Source organism: Pseudophryne corroboree, chromosome 6, assembly GCF_028390025.1.
Source record: "Pseudophryne corroboree isolate aPseCor3 chromosome 6, aPseCor3.hap2, whole genome shotgun sequence".
In the NCBI taxonomy this organism is placed as follows: Eukaryota; Metazoa; Chordata; class Amphibia; order Anura; family Myobatrachidae; genus Pseudophryne; species Pseudophryne corroboree.
Window position 1 is genome coordinate 89,871,547 of NC_086449.1, and position 15,792 is coordinate 89,887,338.

At 44.0% G+C, this 15,792-nt stretch overlaps 1 protein-coding gene across 2 annotated transcripts in view; it reads right to left on the reverse strand.

The window, feature by feature from the left end:
- The window catches only part of LOC134936444 (intercellular adhesion molecule 1-like), a 56,844-nt gene that overhangs the window by 7,682 nt on the left and 33,370 nt on the right, over nucleotides 1–15,792 (reverse strand). For both annotated transcript variants that reach the window (XM_063931476.1, XM_063931475.1), the window contains 5 exons: nucleotides 8,991–9,260; nucleotides 8,072–8,386; nucleotides 6,866–7,150; nucleotides 3,424–3,705; nucleotides 2,117–2,383 (listed from right to left, as the gene is read on the reverse strand). In XM_063931476.1, the coding sequence (XP_063787546.1) occupies nucleotides 2,117–2,383; nucleotides 3,424–3,705; nucleotides 6,866–7,150; nucleotides 8,072–8,386; nucleotides 8,991–9,260 (1,419 nt within the window). The remainder of the gene's footprint in view (nucleotides 1–2,116; nucleotides 2,384–3,423; nucleotides 3,706–6,865; nucleotides 7,151–8,071; nucleotides 8,387–8,990; nucleotides 9,261–15,792) is intronic.

Below are 15,792 nucleotides of genomic sequence, written 5' to 3' on the forward strand. Positions count from 1 at the left end.
CAGAAGTCCCGTTATGGTCTGGAATTATTGCAGCTGTCGTGTTTCCCTTGCATTATTAAAGGTTCCTACTGCTGCTGTTACTACGGGTGGTATTCAGTATGCCGGCTGTTGGGATCCCGGCACTCAGTATACAGGCGACAGAATCCCAGCACCCGGCATACCGACAACTATTCTCCCTCTTGCGGGTCCATGACCCCCCTGGAGGGAGAATAAATAGCGTGGCGCGCGTAGCGCACCACCGTGCCCGCAGCGTTGCGAGCACAGTGAGCCCACAAGGGGCTTATTTGCACTCGTCCAGCTGTCGGTATGCCGTCGGTTGGGATCCCAGCCGCCGGCATACCATACTACACCCGTTACTACTACTACCATTCAGAGCGTAGAGAGAAGCATTCAGGATTTGAATACATGTTTAAAGAGTCCTCTATAAGAGGATTGAATTGCCTCATGGAGCCAGCACTACACCTCGACTCATCCTAATCAAATAAATTGCCTATTACCTATTACCCAAGGTTCATTGATCTTTCATTGCACTTATTTATCCCTATTCTTCTTCTTCAAGGGCCAATATCTCAATTGTAAAGTGCAATAGAATATGCTGGCGCTAAGTAAATAATAATAATAATATTTCTTGGTGTTATATCACCTCCAGTTATTATATGAGCTAGGTATGCTATCCATATCATTTTCTTTTACTAATACAGGTTGGGTATCCCATATCCAAAATGCTTGGGACCAGAAGTATTTTGGATATCGGATTTTTCCGTACTTTGGAATAATTGCATACCATAATGAGATATCATGGTGATGGGACCAAAGTCTAAACACAGAATGCATTTCTGTTTAATATACACCTTATACACACAGCCTGAAGGTCATTTAATACAATATTTTTTAATAACTTTGTGTATTTAACAAAGTGTGTGTACATTGAGCCATCAGAAAACAAAGGATTCAGTATCTCACTCTCACTAAAAAAAACTTCCGTATTTCTGAATATTTGGATATGGGATACTCAACCTGTACTGGTTGTTCGTGGGATTCTACAATGTACACTTAGCAGGTGTTAGATTATACCCTTCATCTCTCTCCTGTATGCTGCCATATATCTTTCAGGGTATACAGTAGTGCCCATGTTAGCTCATGATCTGAACAGAGTGTCACTCTTACCCTGGTACTGATACTTAGCCACATTCTAGATGCCTCAAGGACATTGCTCACCCTACAGTAGCTGAAAGATCTCTAAAGAAATTAGAACAGTGAACTTGCTAATTTCCCAAGTCAGCCCCTGACCTGGTCATGATTTACTCCCCTTAGACAGGACTTTTCTCCGGTGAAGGAAATTGTGAAAGAGGTGAAAATTAACCATGAGATTTACCACCGCTCTCTTTGCCACTGGCGGACCTGCCGGCACGGGTCTACACACACTTCCGTGTAGTAGCAGAGAGCAGAGGACTGTCCATGTTTCAAGGCAGATATTAGAAAGTACAGCACATTTCCACTGTTTCCTCAATATGTATTCATGTGGCTGCTTTACAACATCTTCCTTCAGGGTCAAGAAAGAGATTTGGTTGGAATGAGGAATGAAGGTGTGAATGCACCGACTCACACTCTCTCCTGCTCTGTCACCTCTGGGCAGATCTGTGTTGTACGGTATGTAACTAGTATTTGTGACCCGTCATTGCCTGGGTCGCTAACTACTGTCGCCACTCCCCTCCCCATTTCCCTTTCATCTAACTCCCACCTGTCTCTCTCTTTCTGTTATCTCTGTTCCTATCCTGCCCATCTCCCTCTCTCTTGGATTTCTGTCTTCCCTGCCCCCTTTGGGCGTGGGGCGCCTGCTGGGGGTTGCAAACATGTATCTTTACCAATCTTCCTATTTCTGTCCCCTATCACACACCACCCCATTTGTCTCAATTATCTCTGGCCCTCCTTTCCCCTTCCCCTTTTTTTTTTGTCTCTCTTTCATCTCTTTCACCCCATTCTCTTTCATCTCTGTCCCACTCCTTATCTCTCTCTTTTTCATCTTTGTCACCCTCTTCCTCCAATATCTCTCATCTTTGTCCCATAAGGTTATTCATTAAATACTGTGCAGTCTAGTTTGCAGTATTGTGCTTACCCTCTTCAATCACCACATTCTTCTGAGCTTTTGATGATCCGTGCTTGTTGTTGACCTCACATTTGTATGTCCCATTGTGTGAAGACAACGCCTTGCTTATAGTGATTGAGTTGTTATCCGGGGAGTAGGTCACATGGTCTTCACTGTGGATTTCCCAGGTGTAGACAGGAGGAGGAGACGCGTCCGCCTGACATGTTAAATTGAACGACTCTCCAATATTAATTTTCCTGTCAGGTGATAGGATCAAGGATGAGTTTTCCGGGGGATCTGAGAAAAAAAAAGACATTAAATGATCATTTCTGAGAGAAATCTTTACTATGGATCTAGGGTTTAGGAAGCAGCAGTGTATAAAGTACCTAAACAGGTCAGTAGAGATGGGTCAGAGGGATAATATTCATAGGCAAATATGAAAATATACCTAGAACCAATTATACACATGCTTTGTGAAAATGGCACACATGCAGACATCGATTTGCACGCAATTCCGAATGCGACCGCATCTGAAGATTGTTTAGCAAACTGTGCATGCGGCCTTTATACACAACGCAGCTACAAGTGATTCTGCGCTGTATACACCTCAGTCTCTTCTCACCGAGGACTAACTGAGCGTTACTGGGTGGCAGCGGGGTGTTCGCGCATAGGAGAAGTATACTGTGTATCACAGCCGTGTAGCCATGGCTGAGACCTATTCTGAGTTGAGCATATGAAGAGTTCACGCCATTTTCAGTTGCATCTTCTACACCAGGCATGGAGTAGGTGTAAGTGCCACTATTAGTGATAATAATAATAATATTTATCCTGGGTGCAGGGTGTGCAGTGAGCACAAGCCCATGGGTCCATGTGGGCCACATGCTGCACAGCCAGTGCAGCACCCCCCCTCCCTATTCTCATCCCATGGCACCATCTGTGTAGTGATACACTGTATTCAGAAAGATGGCGCATTATAGGAGCAAACTGTGCCAGAGTCGTTGTTCTCTTCTGTGCATGCGCAATCTTTCTGAGAGTCCACTGGCCAGCATACACAAGCCATGGGGAACACTCTCCGAGGAACCCTTTCTTCTATAGAGGACATGGCCTGTCAGGCAAAAGCTTGCTGTATACGGACACATCGCACCCCGGAGAATTCTATCAGCGATATCTGCTGCAGACCTTTATAATACAGTGTATATGGCAATATATATGTATTGTTGCAATCTTCACAAAATGGCAATTTTACTTAAACCCAATGGATGAGACTGCTGAAGACGCGCCGGCTTTTAAAAAGTGACCACCAACATAACAACACAGGTAACAAATAAGGTACTTACAGTGAACGGCTATGGTCTCTGTTGCAGTTTCTGAGATAGTAGGATCATCTCGAATGTATACTGTGCAGGTGACGACAATTTCAGGGTGTCTTGTGGTCGCTGTGACATTGTAACTGAGCTCAGAGCTGCACACCTCCAGCATGCGTTGTCCGTTCACACTGATGGCCATACAGTACACGTCAGGGTCATGATTGTCTATCCAGCAGTCAGCAGTCACCATACTGCCCAGGTATACAGTGTGGTTGGATAGAACAATATGCACTTTAGAAATCTCTGAAAAATCTGTCACAAAAGACTGAAATGAGCGCAGAGTAGTGTGAGAAGTTACTATCAATACGAAATTGAAGGGCTGCTAATTCAACAAGATTAACCATTATAAAAAGACTTTTATCATTCAGAACTATACAGTATTCCCTTCTAGACTGGCAAAGGTTTCATACCTCTATGACCAGACCTGTTTTCATGATTTTTCTATGTCAGTACCTTTTTAACGTATTCTTCTTACTCAGGCAAATTTTATGTGTTTTTTATTCATGTTTAAAAATTTTTACCACTGTTTTTATATTTTATTTTCTTCGTAATATACTCTAGTATATATAGCTATGTGTATGTGTATATATATATATATATATATATATACACATACACACACACACACACACACACACACACACACACACACACACACACACACACAGAGAGGGGGGCACTCTCTAGATTTCCAAATGTGCAAAAAATACATTTATTGTTGTCTAAGAAGCATACTCAGCTCTCATACGTTTTCGGTCCATCAGGACCTTCATCAGGAGGCACTACAATTCAACAAGGCATAGGAACTACCGTATCCTTAATTAAGAATCCCTATGTGTGGGGAAGTCTTCACTAGCAATATCCGGTGATAGTTACCACCAGGGAGAGCATGGTTAATAAGGGCAATTACTGGACCAATAATCAGCCTGTTTTTTTTTGTTTGTTTTTTATGTAGAAACAGAAACATAGAATTTGACGGCAGATAAGAACCACTTGGCCCATCTAGTCTGCCCCTTTTTTTTTATCCTTAAGGTAATCTCAACCCTTTTTGAACCTTAATTCTTTGTAAGGATATTCATATGCCTATACCAACCATGTTTAAATTGCTCTACAGTCTTAGCCTCTACCACCTCTGATGGGAGGCTATTCCACTTATCCACTACCCTTTCAGTGAAGTAATTTTTCCTTAAATTTCCCTTGAACCTGCCTCCTTCCAGTTTCAGTGTATGTCCTCGAGTTCTAATACTTCTTTTCCTTTGCAGAATGTTTCCCTCCTGAACTTTGTTAAAACCTTTGGTATATTTGAATGTTTCTATCATGTCCCCCCTTTCCCTTCTCACCTCCATACTATACATGTTAAGATCTTTTAGCCTTTCCGGGTAAGTTTTGTGATGTAGGCCATGCACCATTTTAGTTGCCCTTCTTTGTACACTCTCTAATGTATTTATATCCATCTGGAGATATGGTCTCCAAAACTGGACACAGTATTCCAGATGGGGCCGTACCAATGACCTATACAGTGGCATTATTACTTCTTTTTTTCCTGCTACTGATTCCTCTCCCTATGCAACCAAGCATCTGACTTGCCTTTCTCATTGCTTTGTTGCATTGCTTTCCTGCCTTTAAGTCACTTGAAATAGTGACTCCTAAATCCCTTTCCTCCTCAGTAGTTTCCATTATAGTACCCTTGATACTATATTTAGCCTTTGGGTTTTTGAGACCCAAGTGCATGATTTTGCATTTTTTAGCATTAACCTGTAGTTGCCACATTCTTGACCATTTTTCAAGCCTAGCTAGGTCATCAATCATTTGTTTTACCCCTCCCGATGTTTCTACCCTGTTGCATATCTTTGTATCATCTGCAAAATGGCATACTTTCCCTTCAATACCATTTGCAATGTCACCAACAAAGATATTAAAGAGAACTGGTCCGAGTACAGATCCCTGGGGTACTCCACTGGTAACATTTCCCTCCATAGATTGCACTCCATTTACTACAACTGTCTGTTTCCTATCCTGCAACCAGGTTCATCCATTTAACTATTTTATAATCCACCCCCATGCTTTCAAGTTTATTTAGCAGTCTGCAATGTGGGACAGTGTCAAATGCCTTACTAAAGTCTAGATATTCTACATCTACTGCTTCCCCTTGATCTATTATTTTCATTACAGAGTCAAAAAAGTCAATAAGATTTGTTTGGCATGATCTCCTACCAGTAAATCAATGCTGTTTTGGATCCTGTAAGTTGTTTGATTTAAGATATTCCACAACTCTTTCTTTTAATAGTTTTTCCATTACTTTCCCTACTACTGATGTAAGGCTTACTGGTCTGTAGTTACTTGCTTCTTCCTTGCTTCCACTTTTGTACAGTGGAACTACATTCGCTCTTTTCCAGTCCTCTGGAATAGCACCTGTATTTAGTGACTGGTTAAATAATTCTGTCAATGGTGCCACCAGCACATCTTTTAGCTCTTTTAGTATCCTTGGGTGTATCCCATCTGGCCCCATTGATTTATCCCCTTTTAGTTTAGAAAGTTCAGTTAGGACCTTCTCCTCTGTAAATGAACTTTCATCTACCTTATTTTTATGAATGTGCTTGCAACTTAACTGTGGCCCCTTCCCTTCTCCTTCTGTAGTAAACACTGAGCAGAAATAATTATTTTGGTGATCTGCTATTGCCTTGTCTCCCTCCATCAAATTCTCACTCTCTGTCTTAAGTTTTATTATTCCTCCATTTGATTTTCTCCTTTCATTTATATACTTAAAAAAAGTTTTGCCCCCTTTATCTACTGACTGGGCCATTTTCTCCTCAGCTTCTGCCTTTGCACGTCTGATCACTTTCTTAGCATTCTTCTGTCTGTTAAGATACACCTCTCTGTCATTATTATTTTGAGTCTGTGTGTATTTCCTAAAAGCCATCTTTTTTGCTTACACACTAGTGACTCGTTGATACTTCTTTTGTGAACCACACTGGCTTCCTTTTCCTGTAGGGTATAGTCATGACCATATTGGCCAAACACTGATAAAATGTCCAGAAATGCTCAGCTTCCATGATCAGATCGTTTAAACTTTCACAAAAATATTGGCCAAAAGGTTCAGAGATTGTGCAGTGTGGAGGCATACTCCATAATGTACCCATATTTCTTGTGATATTTTTTAATTTTGATATCATCCATTGTTGGAGTGCGCAGTCTATGCAAATTCATCAGAAAATCTCTTAATATGTACAGCCTCAGAATATGTGATTCTTAGTACATAACAATAATTATTGGGTCTAGGACCTGGTAATTAGTAACTATGCCCCTAAATGTTTTAAGGTGCAGACAGCCATTGTGTGGTCTGGATGAACAGTCAGAAGATGCAGTCTATCAGTTCACTAGGAACAAATGACATAACTGAACCAAGTCTTACCATAAAAATAGACATCCTTAGTGATGTTCCTGGATAAATGAAACACCTGAGATATGCAAGTGACTTTGTTCCATCTAGGATTATATGTAGAGTTGGTCAGTGTGACGGAACCAGTTGCAGAGTCACTTCCTATAATGGTCTCCAGATCCAGGAGATTGTCGCCGATAGACAGCTGTAAGGTGACATTCTGTAGAGGGAATACATTGTGCACCCGACACTCAGCTATAGCTGAGGTTCCATATTTTATCCACTTATTCACATCTATACTGGGATCTTCTGGCAAGGCTGGCAGGGGAAAACAAATGAATACAGGTAAATGGAATTGTACATGGTATTTTTTAGAAAATAGCACATATTCTGTAGAGAGAGGGACTGGGGGCATGTCTAGCAGCTCCCAGAGCGGGATGCAGTCAAAATGATGGAGGTCAGAATCCAAGTGTTCCGGAGACCAATGCCGGAATCCCGACAGCCGGCATTTTGCCGACGGCCGGCATCCTGACACCCGCCCCTAATTCCCACTTGGTTGGTGGGTCCCCACCACCAACCGAGTGGGAATAGAACCTGTGGCGAGCAAAGCGTGTCACCAACCCGCAGTGTGCGAAGCGCATCGAGCCTGCAAGGGGACTTGGTGCCAGTATTCTGGCAGACGGGATGCCGCTGTCGGGGTACTGACAGTTGGCATCCCACCAGCCGGTATATTATACCGGTCCCCCAGAGCGACTGGCTTGCCAACCATTGTTATCAAAACGAATAAGGGGGGAGGGGTGCATGATTCAAGATCACAGCATTCCCTACATAGCCATGCCCCCTGATATGAGGTCACATTGTCTTTTTTGGGTGCACGCCGGGGACCCGATTTCTACCATGAAGAAGTTGGGAGCTATGATCAAACTTTGGAGAGAGATAAAGTGGAGAAGTTGCCCTCAGCTAGCACAGCGGATAGGTCACTTTAGGAAATGTCTGATTGCTCTACAAGACTTGATAAATATCCCCCAGGATATGGAAATGAGACTCCGATACCAGTTTGCACAAAGTTACTGTTGGTACAGTAGTGTCAGTATCATGACATATATTTACAGATTCCTAGAAGTTTTTTTTTTACTGACAGACAAAATTGTCACTTAGCTTTTACTGACTCAGCTCTCCAGACCTAGAAGATGATAATACTAGATAATAACAATAACAATGAATCATGATCCAGCTCACCATAGGTCCTCACAGTGATGCTGGGTGACTGCACTGTGGTGTTGGGGACTGTCCCGAGTTGTAGGGTCGCCTGACAGGTGAAGTCTTGCAGATTGTCACTACGACTAGCGGTGAAGTTATATATCTCTGTGACAGTCGTGGGACCCTTTGTGAGATCTCCATCGATGGCCTTGCTGTAGATCTCATCCCCTCCTCTGGTCACCGATATAGTAAGTACACTGACAGGAGCCACATCATAAGCAGTGCAGGTGATACTGTGCGCTGTGCCCTCCTCTAGCTCCCCCTGCAGGTCTATTGTCACATGACTGGGCAGAGCTGGAACAACATAATATACAGCAAGTGAGGTCACACACTCTATAATGAAATTAAGTATTATACAACTTTTCTATGACAACCTGGTTTGTTATTTGACAAATTTAACAAGTTAAGAGATGGATTTTCTTCCCGATCACAGTTTGGGGCATGAAAACATAATGTATGCCCAGCATGGTGCATTACATGAGCCATTCATCTTCGTGGCATTTTTTTTTTCTTCGTTTAATGCAAAAGGGCAGTACGGATGGTGTAATGGTTAGCATTACTGCCTCACAGCACTGAGGTCATGGGTTCGATTCCTACCATGGCTCTAACTGTGTGGAGTTTGTATATTCTCCCCGTACTTGCGTGGGTTTCCTCCCAAAATCCAAAAAATATACTGGTAGGTTAATTGGATCCCAACAAGATTAACCCTAGTGTGAATGTGTTGTGTGTACATGTGGTAGGGAATAGATTGTAAGCTCCACTGGGGCAGGGACTGATGTGAATGGCCAATTATTCTCTGTAAAGTGCTGCGGAATATGTGTGCGCTATACAAATAACTGATAATAAATAAATAATAATAAGGGCTGCTTCAGAAACATACACATTGTGAAGAACGTACCGTAAGCCATGATTGTAATATTGGATAACTTTGTTTCTCCATCATCGTATGTATGGATGCAGGCTGCTCCCGATTTCTCCCAGTCATCCACTAGGACTAGATGGGACACCCAGTTTGGCCCATTTGTTTCATTGCTCTTTAATAATCTGGTTTTAACCGCAGGCTTGTCACAGGTGTAAGAGCAGTTTACCGTAACGTGCCCTCCAAATGGTACAAACACTGTAGAGTCCTCAGTCAGGAATTTCACATCACACTGATCCTGGGACCTTCCTGCAAAACAAAACAGAACAGGTATATATAGATAGATAGATGTTAAGGGATTAGGTGACATGTCCTGGAAAGCAAACTAAGGGGTATATTTACTAAGCCTTGGAAAGAGATAAAGTACTAGCCAATCAGCTCCTAGCTGTCAGTTTTTATACCCAGCTGAGCTTGTAGCATGGCAGTTAGGAGCTGGTTGGCTGGTACATTATTTCCAACCAAGGCTTAGTAAATAGACGCCTAAATACCTTGCTGTCCGGCGCTAACTATACATAGGATATACTTAACTCACTAAAAAAAGAGAAAAAATGCAAGAAGTGTTTACCAGGCACAGCTCACTGAAGAGAACAGGTTTCTCGCACAAAGACTCAATAGTCTCTCCTTTTCCCCAAGCAGTGTGAGAGACTTATAGGCCCTACACACTGGCCGATTTTTTGAAAGATATGAACGATCTCGTTCATAAATGAACGAGAGCTCGTTCATATCTTTCAGTGTGGAGACTCCAGCGATGAACGATGCGCGTCCCCGCGCTCGTTCATCGCTGGTCTCCCGTCGGCTGTGCATGCAGGCCAATATGGACGATCTCGTCCATATTTGCCTGCACTTCAATGCAGCCGCGTGACGGGGGGAGTGAAGAAACTTCACTCCCCCCGTCACTGCCCCCCCGCCGCCGGGTCGCTCGTCGGCCGTATCCGCCGTCGGGCAGCTCGGCGGCGGGTCGGCCAGTGAGTAGGGCCCTTAAGTGATCATGCTGAAAGCCTTATAACACTCTCATGCAGCTGAAAGCACTAATTAGCCTTCTGTGAGGCCAAAAGGACGTAAAGCAGGCCATACATAGAACGATTCTAGGGATGATTGCACGATTTTTATGCATCGAACGATAAATTGTTTGAAATCGTGCAGTTTTCACAAACAATAACGATCCAATGCATGGTCCCGCGGGTTGTTTGTCGTATCTTCAGATCTTCCCTGCTGCAGGTAAGATCTGAAGCTATCGTCAACAACAGTATGCTCGTGGATGTGGCTACTCTTCAGATCTTTAGCAAGATCTTAAAGCTCTATCTCATCTGTATGCACTTTGGTGGTTATTCTGAGTTGATCGTTTGCTAGCAGTTTTTAGCAGCCGTGCAAAAGCTATGCCGCCACCCACTGGGAGTGTATTTTAGCTTAGCAGAAGTGCGAATGAAAGGATCGCAGAGCTGCGGCATATTTCTTTTGTGCAGTTTTAGAGTAGCTCAATACCTACTCAGCGCTTGCGATGACTTCAGACTGTTCAGTTCCTGTTTTGATGTCACAAACACGCCCTGCGTTTGCCCAGCCACGCCTGCGTTTTTCCTGCCACGCCTGCATTTTTCCAAACACTCCCTGAAAACGGACAGTTGACACCCAGAAACGCCCACTTCATGTCAATCACTCTGCGGCCAACAGTGCGATTGAAAAGCTTTGCTATACCTTGTGTGAAACGACACCGTTCATTGCAATATTACTTAGCGCGTGCGCATTGCACCGCATACGCATGCGCAGAAGTGCCATTTTTTTTGCCTCATCACTGCACAGCGAACGAATGCAGCTAGCGATCAACTCGGAATGACCACCTATATCATGAGTCTGGGACTGCCGGGGAGCTGCCGGGGAATTCAACAGAAAGTGTTAGCGACATTGCTCGTTTACGAGTCATTCTAATGTATGGCCAGCTTAAGAGCTGAACTGGGCCTTAATGAATTGAGAACCCGTCCTCTCTTCTCACATCCTACCCCAGGATCCCTTTCTGGCTTTTAATAAAAAGCCAAAAGCTCTCAGCCGAGCCAATACAATATACCTGGGGTTTTAAAACACATAGGTAAGAAACCTGGGGCAAATATATCTGTCTTTCACCACTATTCCTGTGATCTTGTCACAATTTGATGTGGAAAAACGCATACAAAAATAAATAAAACAGTTCTGATTATAGCCCATGCATGTCTGTACAATCAGATAGTTTATTACTACAGGCAGGGCCGGATTAAGCCTTGGCGGTGCCTGGGGCACTTAAGACAGGGGGTCCCCGGTGCAAGGTGGGGGGGGGGGTGTATAATAGATTGTGCATACCTCACAAAATGACCCATTCCAGGAGGGAAAAAGTGCTCTCTGCCTGGACTTCCCACTTAATATATGATTGGCGTCACCTGTGTTGAACGATTTAATTGATAAGAAAGGTATTTCAACACAGGTGATTGCAATCATGGGTCATGGTGGGAGGTATGGATTGTGTATATTAAATTTAAACCAATGGTGTATATTAGTTTTAAACTAATAGTTTAATAATGGTTGATCACTGTTTATAGCTCCACCTAATTGAAAGACAACTATTTTATAACATTTTCTTGTAGTGTAACAAAGACAACTTTACCTTAAAATACACGTAGAAAAATTAAATAATTTATCTTGTCACATGCAAGAATAGCAGCAGCCTCTGTACTACTTACACACTGGGACAGGACTCAGGATAACTCTCTGTGAGTCTCTATCACTAGACCCACATGGTTTAGTTGCATAACAGTTTACACAAGACTCGGACATCCAAGTAGGGAGGAGGAGTAGCTGGGATTCCTGTGTCACTTACAGCTCTCTCCGTCCTACTATCTCTTCTCTAGACGGAAAGTTCTGTTGGTATGAAACATGATACTCCTGAGCCTCTGCCTTCAGTGCATACTTTCCTGCTTGCATTCTGGTGCTGGTTCTGCTGCTGCTTAAGAGGGAAAGCTAGTGATGTCAGTGTGCTCTGGCCAGGGGACCTCTGACAGAGGGGGGCCCGGGGTACAGTATGCCCTGCATCTCCCCCCCTCCCACACACACACACACACACACACACACACACACACACACACATACACACACACCTTAATCTGGCTATGACTACATGATGTCTTTGGGGGTATATTTACTAAAGTGCAGATTCTACTTATTTATCTAGCACCTTCCAGAAGATAATAGCTAGAATTTGATGGATTGCTATGGGCAACATCTCTACTTTTATAAACCTGCACTTTAGTAAATTTACCCCTGGGAGTCTGCAGAACAAACCACCTCATTTACAGTATTATCAAACGTCTCCCACTTTATTTATGACAGTCTCACTCTTCCCCATTGAACAATGTATAGAACCGTAAACCTGTTCTATGGGTGTAATACACAGTCGGCATTCGGGATGTTAATATTCAGAATGTCGACATGGACAGGGGTTGACATGTCAAATGACCCAAAATGTATCTCTATTTTCTAACCCTACCCACAGCCTCAACATGTCCACAAAACGCCCTTTAGGCGTGTCTACATACCAATTTAACGGCTCCCCATTTTTGTAGGCAGTCTCAAGTGTAAGTTGCCTGGAAAATATGAGGCTCATCACGAAAAAGTCACATACATGCACTAAAGAACTGAGCACGTTGCGGCTGAAAAAAATCTGCAACTTACGATTGTGTCTAACTCTGAATGGGATCCACACTGTGCAAGTGTGAGATGTACATGACCAGGGACGGATCTAGACCTTGTGGCGCCCAGAGTGAAAGTTCCCTTTGGCACCCCCCCCAATAGGTAAAATAGGGCCGTGACTTCCCACTAATTGTGCCCCCTGTAGATTTACCCCCAGTAGATTTGCCACCTATTAGCGCCACTTTCACAGACACAAAAAAAACACAATACTCACCATCCCAGCTCCTGCTTTCCGACCGCTGCAACCTCTGCTGCTCCGTCTGGCCGCCCGCTCCTCGGATCTATGGGAGAGACGTCATGACGTCTCTCCTATAGCTCCGCACAGACACTAGAGGTCAATTAAGACCTCTAGCATCTGATTGGTGCCGGCTGCAGCGGGTGCACACACAGCCCAAGGCGCCTGCTGCAGCCGGGGTGCAGTTGGGCCGGGTGCCTGTGGGGTGACTGCAGCCGCGCCTGCAGGCCGCAGCGCGCCGGGCACAGGCACAGCTTGCCCATGCCTAAAACTGCTCCTGTACATGAGGTTACATTCATACTCTGGCAGACACTGCTTATATTGCTACATAAATATTTCAGATTCTGCAATTCTGTAAAACTTCTAAAGAATCTTATCTGTGCAGAGGTGTAGTAACACCCTTGGCGCCCGTGTCCAGTGCACCCCCCAGCAATGCTCCCTTTCCCACTTTCTGTCATCTTGATATATTCTCAGGAGATAAGAAAGTCTCTGACAAAGTGCCAGGGTCTCTGCAAGCACCTGCACCAGCACTATTTATATGAGAGTATCACCTGAAACATAGTGCTGCCTGCAGATTGCAGAGGACCCAGGCACTGCATTACTGGGGGAAAGTCCCATAAGACACTGCAGAGGGGTGAAAGGAGCATGTGCTGAGCCAGGGCCGTCTTTTCGTATGGGCTCAATGGGCTCTTGCCCAAGGGCCCCAGGAGTAAAAGGGCCCTAGGCTGATAGCTGAGGGTCCCCTCTTTCCAGGGGTACCAGATTTTTGAAAATCGACCCAGGGGAACCGGAGATATCCGACTTCAAAGCAGTGGTCCCCATCCAAGCCTGTTAATTGTTCTTCCCAGCCAGATATCTCGGGTTCTGGCTGACTTAGAGTTTTTCTGAGGGTACACTCCAAAAGCTGGGACTCTCCCCTTTCAGTGGACACTGGCAGCTTGTCTCTACTATGCCCAGAACCAGAGATATCAGCCTTCAAGCTGCTGGTCCCTGCTCCAGCTCCAAACGCCTAATATGCTGTTTTATATATTTGTTGGTGGATTGCTCTGGCTCCTGAAGTCTGATCCCCAAGTCCCCAGTATCTCCTGAAAGGTGGGAGTCTAGTTTTTTTCATCCCATTAAAGCTAAGAAAACTATTTCTAGGAACTGGAGATATCTGCAGTAAAGCAAGCTGCCCTGACCCCCGGAAAATTATGAATATTAAGCCCACTCCACTATCCACCCCTCCCCTGTGTATTAAACACCCCATACCACCGTCGAAGTTATGTTCCAGGGCCCCTTCATTCAGCACACTGTCCCCTTCTACAGTTTAGTGTTCTCCTTCCCGCCCCATTTGTGCAGTAAAGTAGTAATTAGCAGAAATGATTTCTCCAGGTCCTACATGCTGAGCGAAAGATAGAACCCCCATACCCCCCGCGGAACATCAAAGATGCCGCTGATAGCACCCCCCACCCCTACTGCTGGTGGGTGGGTAGGGGACCCAGTGCATAGCTGTGCCCAGGGGCCTACACTGTTGTTAAGACGGCTCTGTGCTGAGCTCTCCTTGAAGGAGCCCATAACATGGGGCGGGATGTACTACAATCAGCATTGAGGTAACATTTATCAAGTGCATTCTTTAAAGTTATAAGTAGTAGCTGATTGGTTACTGAAGGGTTAAAGGGTCCATGTTCTTTACTCACTGTTATTGCTACAGAGACAAAGACGTCTCAAGGTTCCCATATAAAATTTATAACCATATGAAGCTACTCCCACGCCACACACTGAAACTATGTACTAACTGTGCCTTAGTTTCGACACGTACCCCTGTCCGTGTACGGAAGTCCTTATAAGGACATAGAGCTCGTGGTGCCCTCGTGCATTTCATGTTTCCGCTGTATGATATCCTGCATGTAGTGTCGTAAGTTAACTTCCTTAACCAATTATGTTCTTGCACGTATTGTATACACCCATGTGTCTTATCTACATAGTAAGCCGTAATTCCTATAATAAACAGAGTGATTCTTAACCAACAGCTGCGTGTTTATTCTTTGTGTTAAGAGCTGCTCTCACGGGTACCTAAGAGGTCATCACATCGAGGTGGTTCAGAGATATTATCCTTACAATTTGGGAGCTCGATGCCGGGATCCAGCCGATCGTCCCCTGATCAGTAAGATAGAGAATTTTGTTGTCTGTCTTGTCCGCTAAGGGATTGCGACCATCTACTGGATCTGAACTCACTCCGTGTTCCGGGAACACGTGACAAGGTAATATTTAAGTCCGGGACTTAATGTTACGTAGTTTTATGTAAAGGATTTTTTTAAGGCGCCATAAACAGGTATCAGGGATACCATAGAAGGACCAGGGGTCCACGTAACAACGCCTCCTCGATTTGATCACCTAAATATTTGTATGTCTGTCTTATAAGTACTCATATTGTAATTTTTCTATTAAGGACACTCAGTGAACGGGTGGTAAGTGCACGGACGCTGAGTGTCAGAGGACATTGTTGTTTACAGTGATTTTAAGTACATTTAGAAGTTGATTTGTGACAAATATTATTGTGTACAGTTATAGGGACATTAATTGTACGGGTGGTAAGTGTACGTACATTTGGTGTCACATATTGTTGTACTGTTGTTGTTTTCTGTCCCCGGTAGTTTTTGTAGGGAATATGCACTCCCACATGTTACCAATGATCTATGATCAGATCAGCTGAATGCATACATAGACTATTGTTCCCTTTCCCTGTTATTTGTGAATTCTTTTAGAAATATATATATTGCGCGGGTGGTAAGTGTATGCGCATTATATGACATTGTGCTCGGAACAGTCTATGTTTTTATGATAAGATTGTTG